Source organism: Gekko japonicus, unplaced genomic scaffold (assembly GCF_001447785.1).
Source record: "Gekko japonicus isolate JY-2015 unplaced genomic scaffold, Gekko_japonicus_V1.1 scaffold803, whole genome shotgun sequence".
NCBI classification, from domain to species: domain Eukaryota; kingdom Metazoa; phylum Chordata; class Lepidosauria; order Squamata; family Gekkonidae; genus Gekko; species Gekko japonicus.
In genome coordinates this window covers 80,627-89,382 of record NW_015167562.1, presented here as the reverse complement: position 1 = coordinate 89,382, position 8,756 = coordinate 80,627, and the positions used below count along the sequence as shown (strand labels likewise).

The window sequence follows — 8,756 nt, the reverse complement described above, 5'->3', positions numbered from 1 at the left end:
CCTGGCGGCTGCAAGCCACCAGACCTCGCTTCAGAGCGGGGGGGGAGATCGAGCCGGGGGGGTTGAGGAGACGGGGGGAACCGGCGGGATGGGGGGGGAACTTACCTCCTCCTCCTGCTTCCTCCTCTTCCAGGTAGGTGTGGAGCTCCCTCCCCCCCTTCCCACGAGTATCGCGGGTCCCGCCCCTTGTATGATTATAAATACATCTGGCTGCAGCCTGAACCATGTCAACCACTTCCCCAGGAAGACTAAATTGTTCTAAATCCTCCTGCTCAATCTCCAGCCTGTTAACTGGAGCCAGAGAGAGGGTCTGGATGGTGAATTTGACTTTGTACTAGTAGATTCTGTCTGTTTGGCAATCTCCATGGTGAGGACATTGACATCCTCACTAGTTCGGAGAAGCAAGGTCTCCTAGACCAAAAGAGGGCTATGAGCATCATTTCTGCTCCCTCTTTTGATATGCTGTTCAGAACTCTGCTGATCATTGGTGTAGGAAAGAGGGCATACAGCAGACCTTGGAGCCATGTGTGAGTTAGTGCATCCTCACCCTCTGCCATGGGATGGCGGAATCTGGTTAGAAACCTGGTGACTTGATTGTTGTTTGATGTTGCAAACAAGTCCATGATTGTAGTCCCAAATTGATGTGTGATTAAATGGAATACCTCCTTGTTCAGACTCTTCTCCATGATCCAAGTCTTTACTGCTCAGCCAATTGGCTTGAAGATTCTTTAGACCCTGTAGATGTTCCACTTTCAGTCCAACTCGATGTCTTTCTGCTCATTTGAATTAGGAGACTGGCCTCCCTGGAGAGCAACATCAATCTGGGGCCTCCTTGTTGGTTGACATGTGCCTTGGCTGTCACATTGTTTGTACGTACCAGCACAGTCTCATTTCCCAGGAAGTCATGGAAGGCTATCAATGCTAGTCTGATCACCTGAAGTTCTAGCCAGTTCATGCAGTTTGCTCTTTCTGATTGGCTCTATCTTCCCTGGGCAATTTGTCCAAGCAGTGTGCACCCCAATCCCTTCTGCTGGCATCCATAGTCACCACGAGGTAAGGAGTGAAAGGTGGAAGGGTTTACTTCTAGTATCCTTTAAAGATTATGTGGAAGGCATGGCCTTTTTCTCCTTGGTTTCAACTAACACCTTGTCCAGTGCCCCTTCCCCAAACAGACGTCTGCCTGGAATTTGTTCAGCAGATAAACTGGAATTTGACAGAGTATCCACCTCCCAGTATTTTAGCCAAAGGTTATGTCTGACCAGTGGTTGTCAGCCCACACCACAATGACCCTAGTGAAATTTGAGGGCACACCCAAAGCTCTGATGGCCAGAGAAGATACATTGTGTGACTTTTTAAAGGCTGTCTCATTTCCCTTTCAACCAAGTCCTTCAGTGCATTGTTCCCATCCTTGGACAAAACTGCCACTGAATGTAAGGCAACCACTGGAGCATCTACAAGTGGGACTTTGAGGTCTTCCATGGTATCACCTGGAAGCGTGTAGACAGAGGTTTCAAACTCATTTGTTACAAGAGCCAGATCTGACATAAATGTCACTTTGTCGGGCCAGGCCATGTGTGCCATAAAATGTCATGCCAAGTACCAGAGATATTTTACCACTGACTGTGACCCACACCCTCCCTCAGCACCTAACTACCCTTTGCTCAATATGCACAAGACGTTTTGCACAGCAGAGAGCTACTGCCTGACAATCAAGTGCAACAACCAAACTCTTGTGGCTCTTTTAAGACAAACACTTTTCAGAAGCTTTTGATGAGTTGGAGCATGAATTGCTGCATTCTGTTGCCACACGTGTGGCAGCCAAAGTCAGGTGGCCAAATGGCATCAACCAGAGGAACCCAACAAAGCCCTGCCTTAACGAAATTGCTATGGTCAACAGGTTTTGGGGAGGGGAGGTAGCCACACAATCCCCCACCTCCCTCTGTCAAAGTCCCACATTCAGCAACAAGCGTGAACCACAAGGGGAACTGCAATGCTCCCCAGCCCCACAAGCAATATTCAAGTACTGCCACTCTCCAAAGATGCCAGCTCCATGGCATTATACAACCACCAAAAATATTACTCCCTGTGTGCAAGCTGTGTGCAAACCCAGTGTGCTTTTCTGAAAGCCTGCTCCCATCCCTGACCTTCACCTCACCTCCGCCCCCCACTTCCATTCAGACTGTTACATAAGACAGCACTTGTGTGCAGAGAGCCTGTGGAGCATGTGTGTGTTTTGGCGCCGCCTTTTATTTAATCCTCCCTATGCTGCCAAGGGAGGGAGGCAGGAGAGAAGCTGTGCACATTTGGGCTAGTAGCGAGTTAGCAGGCTCTGGCTCACCCAACTCGGTGGGCCTAGGGTTCCCACCTGGAGGCTGGTATCCATACTGGAGTAAAAGAGAGCAGGGCTACAGAGAAGATTATAAACCTTTTAGCTTTATTTTGGTTAGTTTCTGGGGAAAGGACTTAAAGTGGTATAATCTGGAAAATCTTACTCTAGGTGTACTTTGGTGTTATTTTAAAATCTCAATATCTCTGATTACTTATTTTAATTTTGCATGCATTTAAATAATAATGACCAGACAACAACACAGAAGAGACTGAGGCCTGGATCCTGAATTTTGCTTCCATCTATCTGCTGTAGAGATGGTTCTCCACTGCATAGCACTGTCCTCTGGTACTTTTTGGCTCACTGAAAATGCTGTCTGCACATGAATGGAACGTCATAGTGCCAGAGAAATGGGCTGCACAGTGGAGAACCATTTGTCATGCGTACATCACAAGTAGAAACAAGGCTTATGATCTGAATATATACCTTAAAAAAAGATAGAAAAGCCTTCTGGTGTTATGTTTGCATTCCTAGCACATATGTGTTTTCTGACCACATCTGGTAATAGTTGTCACGTTCTATGGTCTAAAAATACAAGTTTACCAGAGCAAGATAATCAGGGCCAGGGATTATTCTTTTTACTCCTTACCAAGTGTTCTTTCTCCATCAGGGTCCACTTCCTGAGCCATTTTCAATGCTTCTGTTGTGGCAATATCCACATTACATGGAACCACCACTAAGTTTATTGTCTCATCCTTTGCAATGATTTTTTTAATTAGCCGTTTGATCTGCAATAAAAGGAAAACCTGCTGTACATGTCATTCTTTTGGAAGAGCACACCCTTCATGGGCTGATGGGGATGACCAGCTGGCAGAGGCGAGGCTGGGAACAGAAACACCAGCAGACTCAAGGGTAAAGTTGTCCTTGCAAGGTTCCATCAGATGTTCTGCAAGCAAATGGTGGACTGTCCTCCATAAAGCCTTCCTCAGTAGGATGGAGGCAAGGAGTGGATCATGGCTACAAACAGGGCTTTTTGTGGAGTTCCAGAACCTCTTCAACAAAATTCTTTTTAAAATGTTTAGACGTTCATGAGTTTTCGGTATACAGATTGAAAACTTCGTTTCCCTCTCGAGAGTTCTGGCACCTCTTTTTCAAAAAAAGAAGCCCTGGCTACAAAACATCAAAACAAAAGGGCTGTGGAACTTCGGAACTGGAACACTACATATTATTGCCCCCCTTTTCGCATGCACTAGCAACTCTAGGAAGGGCTTTCCAGTTAGCTTAACTTGGTCACAGTATCCCCACTGCTTGGCTTGAGACCTCTGAAGCTAATAAATGAAAGGAAAGAGTATCCCCACTGCTACTTCTTATCAGCTACCCAGACTTCATCCATCCTTTACCTGATGTCCAATATCTTGGGGCTGATTACCCACAGCCACTCTTGCAATTCCTGGTAAATCGATTAGTGTCAAGTCTGGAACTTCTGAAGACCTAATTTCTAGGGTAATCAGTTCATGGCTAATGCCCACCCCTTCACCAGCAATAGAAATTTGAGCTAGAAAAGAGAAAACAGAAGAATGAGCAAGAGAAACACATGTTCAATGTGAAAATTTCATATAGAGATATTGTAATAAGCACTTCTGACCAGCTGTGGCAGGTGCCAGTCTTGGCATGATGCAAAACCCTTTTGAAAATCAAGACCTTCTTCAAAAGAGTGATGTCTTAAAAACTGAAAGCTTGATATAGATAAATTCAACACACTGTGCTTGAACTGTTTATAGTGGTATGGGGTTTTTGCAGCATTATTAATCTAACTTCTTCTCCACCTGTCGTTGAAACCTGATAACCCTCATGAAAATACCATTGATAAATCCTGGAAGAAATTAACCTTAGTGACATGGAGGGTCACCAACATATTTTGGGGAGTATTTCTGCATGTGTGTGTGCGTGCATGTGTGTCTGTGTCTGGAAGTCATGGTGACCTCTGGTGACTCCTACTGAGGCATAGAGGATGTTCAGAGAAGTGGCTTGATAGCCTGCCTCTGGCCTGCCAGCCCTGATATTCTTTGGAGGTTTCCCATCCAAATACTTGCCAGGGTTGGCCCTGCTTAACTTCAGAGATCTGACAAGATGGGGCTTGTTAACCAACATATTCTTGATGGTTTGGGTACAAACGTGAAAATGACCAAAAAAGGGAGAAAGAATTTCAACTCCAAACAAACCAGGTGATCAGAAAGGTTGAAGAACCTTGTCTATGAAAATATCAATGTCAATCACATAAAATCTAAAATTATATTAAGTCACAAAAGTGTTAATCAAATTGTAGATATTAAAAGGTAAATGTAAAGGTTCCCTTGCTCGAAAGCCAGTCGAATCCATCTCTAGGGTTGCGGTGCTCATCTCCATTTCAAAGCCGAAGAGCCAGCGCTGTCTGAAGACGTTTCCGTGGTCATGTGGCAGGCATGACTAAACACCAAGGTGCACAGAACGCTGTTACCTTCCCACTGAAGTGGTACCTATTTATCTACTTGCAATTTCTTGCTTTCGAACTGCTAGGTTGGCAGGAGCTGGAACTAGAGACGGGAGCTCACTCCGTCATGCGGCACACTTGGGTCTTGAACTGCTGAATTACTGACCTTCCACAGCCTGCAGTTCAGCGTCTTAACCACTTGAGCAACCGCAACTCCTGTTTAAAATTGTAGTCAAATGCTAAAAAAATCTGATAATGTAAAATAAAAACAATAAAATCAATAGCATCTATATACTAATAGCGAAGGCGCCCCCTTGCGTGCGGATACTTATTCCCGCAAATCTGGGGCACGCAGGGGGCAAGGAGATCTTTCAACACATTCAGAGCATGCTCCAGTTTTGCAGAAAAATCTGACATGTTTAAAAAAGTATACAGGGGATATTTAAATCCCCCACAAAAGTTAATGACAGATCCCCAGTAGAACACTCGGGAGCCCAAGGGAAATGACGTGGCTGCACATGACCCGCAAAGAATGCTGGCGGCGACAACTACGTGGCACCCGGGTCTCGAACTGCTGAACTACTGACCTTCCACAGCCTGCAGTTCAGCGTCTTAACCACTTGAGCCACTGCAGCTCCTTTAGATATTAAAAACTGTTCATCAAAATTTATTCGTGTTGGTTAAGTACCTTCTCCTAATGTAACATTTTTTATTTTTTTTAGTAAAATTGCACTTATACCCATGGGGGTGTCACACCCTTATGACCCTAGGATATTCAGTGCTAAGTCAAACATGTTGTAATTTTCACTAAAACATCGTATGGTGTATATTGTAAAAATTTAAACCACTGATGAAAGCCTCACAGCTGAAACGCATTTGGTTTACATGTATTATGTGTATTTTATGTTATTTATAACCAGAGGTCTTTTCGGGGGGGAACACAGGGGAACGCAGTTCCCCCGGGTGAGGTACGAGGGGCGGGGCACATGATGAAGCCCCGCCCCCTACTTCCAGCCGCCCCGCTTCCGGCTCTCATTCAGCCAGGAGGAGGCAGGAGAAGAGGGAGGGTAAGTTGTTTCCTCCCTGCCTCTCCCCACCCCTGCCTGCCTGGGGCCAGGGAGGGCCTTCGCGGGGCTTCCTTGCACTCCCACCGGCCTTGCAGGTCCACCACTGGGCCCCTCATGGGGCTCGGCAGTGAAGCTGCAAGGCCGGCACCAGCGGCCGGGACTGTTGGGGGCGGGGTGTGTGGCCTTATGACACATTTCCGGTGATGTCAGGAGGTGTGGCCTTATGACACACTTCCGGTGATGTCAGGGGGTGTGGCATATGCTAATAAGTTATGCTAATGAGTTCCCCTAGCTCTTTTTCTACGAAATGACCCCTGTTTATAACCGTACCTGGTCACAGGAAAGGTGCTTGTAAATGTGTTATAACTGGAGTTATATTGAAGATTTCCAAAACTGGAAAGTCTTCTAGTGCTCTGCATGCAGTGGGACCAGTAAATGGGGAGCACATGAGTCATAACTGCAACCACCAGGTTTTTAACTGTAATGAATACACAGAAATTCGTCTGTGATGTCTAAATGAAGCCCGGGAGTTCAAAATGGCACACGTGGAGTCCCTAGAGAGTTTCATGACTTATTTCAAATGGAAGTATTTCCAGTATGTTCAGATTATTTTCTATTTTCCCCCAGAAACTGTTTTCTGAATTGGTTCCTGGAAAACAATTTTATTGATTTATGAGCGCAAACAGATTATCTACTCACCATTCAGAATGGAATCAACCACACTTACCTTTTCTGATTTCTTTTTCAACCTCTGAAGGATGGTTGAGTTCCTCATTTATATCTCGGTAGCTAATTTTCCCTTTCCATCCACAGCCCTGGCGTGTTTTCTTCAGTTTGAGGGCAAGGGGACATCTGGTGACAATACCTATGAGGATTTGTAAAAAGATCCATTGTATTAACATCATAGAAGTTATAGTTAGATTTACCACTTTTGTTTCTGATGAGCTATTGCCTTCTTGCTCAACCTGCGCGCTGACTTTTGTTTTTGTATGAATTACTTATTTTAGTTGAATTGGACATTTGATTGTCTTATGAGTATTATTCAAGTTGATATTATTGGGTGTATTGTTAAATTATTGCAAGCTACCTTGAGACCCTGATGCTGGGAAAGATTGAAGGTCAAAGGGGACGGGGACAGCAAAGGATGAGATGGTTGGCCAGTGGGGTATACTTTAAACCAGGGGTCCCCGACATAGTGCCCACGGGTACCATGACTCCCGCTGACAGCTTTCCTGGAGCCTACCAAGTGTTTTTAGAAAGTGATTGTCTCTGCAGATCTCTGAAAAGTTGCTGCTGCTGCAGCTACCACCATGGCACAAGGATCTTCATGGCATGACCAAAGGCAAGTTATGTGTATACAATAAAATATTTTTAAACAATATTTTCATTTTAAGAGGCATCCTGTTAAACAGAGCTTATGCCTGAAATACTGAATAGCTACTATTAATGCATGACTTTACTCTGATAGATTGTGGTTGGCTCTACCTCCCATGGCAGCCATTTTGTGGTTGGCCTGACCTCCTCCAGTAGCCACTTTGTACTTGTACCCACCACCACCCTGGGCCAGAATTCCAAAGATGTCTTCAGGCTCAAAAAGGTTGTGGACCCTGATTTAAATAAATACATCTGGACTATGGGAAGCAGAGTCATGGACCAGATGGCTACTTAGTCTATGAGTAGGACTCCCCTTACATTTTAATATTCATGACCAAATTATTTGTGCAAAATAATAAAATAATGCAAGTAAAATTACCAAAGTGATAGGCTTGCCAGGTCTGACTCAGGAAATGTGTGGGCACTTTGGGGGTGGAGTCAGGAGTAGGGATGTGACATTACGATTGAACTCCAAAGGGATTTCTGGCCGTCACATTTAAAGGGACCACATTCCATTTAAATGCCTTCCCTCCATTGAAAATAATAGAGGATGGGACACCTTTTTGGGAGCTCATAGAATTGGACCCCCTGGTCCAATCTTTTTTAAACTTGGGGAGGGGGCTTGAGAAGAGGCACCAGATGCTATGCTGAAAATTTTGTTCCTCTACCTAACCCCCCCCCAAAGCCCCAGATACCCTTGGATTTATTCTCCATTATACCCTAGGGAGATCGGTCTCCCTAGGGTATAATGGAACTCCCAGTCGACATTTCTCTCCCCCCCCCCCGCACTTTCTGATAACCTTGAAGCAGGGGAAGGGCCTCCAAACCAGGGGATCCCCTGCCCTGAACTGGGGATTGGCAATTCTAGAGAGTGAACAAGGCAAGGCTGAACAGGTTTAGAAAATATATACAAATGGAGGGTTTATTTAGTAACTAGCCTGCTACCCGTGCTTCGCTACGATATTTAAGTTCCATAAATCCAGTTATAATACTGATGATGTGAAATCTGAAATATGACATTTGCTGTAGGAATTCTAACAGAGAAGATTGTAGTGTAAGAAATGAAGTGAGACATACGTACTTTTTTTTTCTACTGAAGGACCTCTCTCTAGACCACATTGGTGGTTCTGCCCTCAGGTGCCAGGATCACCAGGCTGCTTGATGAGCTCACTCTGGAGCAGGCCACATAGAACTGTCCATTTAAGAAGCAGTCATCTGTTAAGTCAACTTCTGCTACCTTCCACAAAAGTGATGGCCTCTCTACTTGTGTTCCTGGATTGTTTTGCTCATATGGAGACTGTGTTGTTCTGAGCACCTCAGGGTGATCTTGCTAGTACTTGGCCTGTGCAGCTCAGTGCACTGCCGGAGTACTATGTGCAAATGTCTTTGCTGCATTCCTAAGCTGCCTCCTCCTTGTAGCGTTGGTGTATCTGCCTCGACGTTTGCCAGCAGCTTTCTTGGGAGCAGTAAGAGGTGAGAGGTGTGAGGGGGAGTTGGTGTGAGGGAGTGGTGATGTGGT

General features: G+C 45.2%; 1 protein-coding gene across 1 annotated transcript in view; it reads right to left on the bottom strand.

The window, feature by feature from the left end:
- The window catches only part of MX1 (MX dynamin-like GTPase 1), a 52,957-nt gene that overhangs the window by 25,642 nt on the left and 18,559 nt on the right, over positions 1 to 8,756 (bottom strand). The window contains exons 4-6 of the mRNA XM_015413770.1: positions 6,591 to 6,728; positions 3,727 to 3,881; positions 2,976 to 3,114 (exon numbers count right to left, since the gene is read on the bottom strand). Of these exons, the coding sequence (XP_015269256.1) occupies positions 2,976 to 3,114; positions 3,727 to 3,881; positions 6,591 to 6,728 (432 nt within the window). The remainder of the gene's footprint in view (positions 1 to 2,975; positions 3,115 to 3,726; positions 3,882 to 6,590; positions 6,729 to 8,756) is intronic.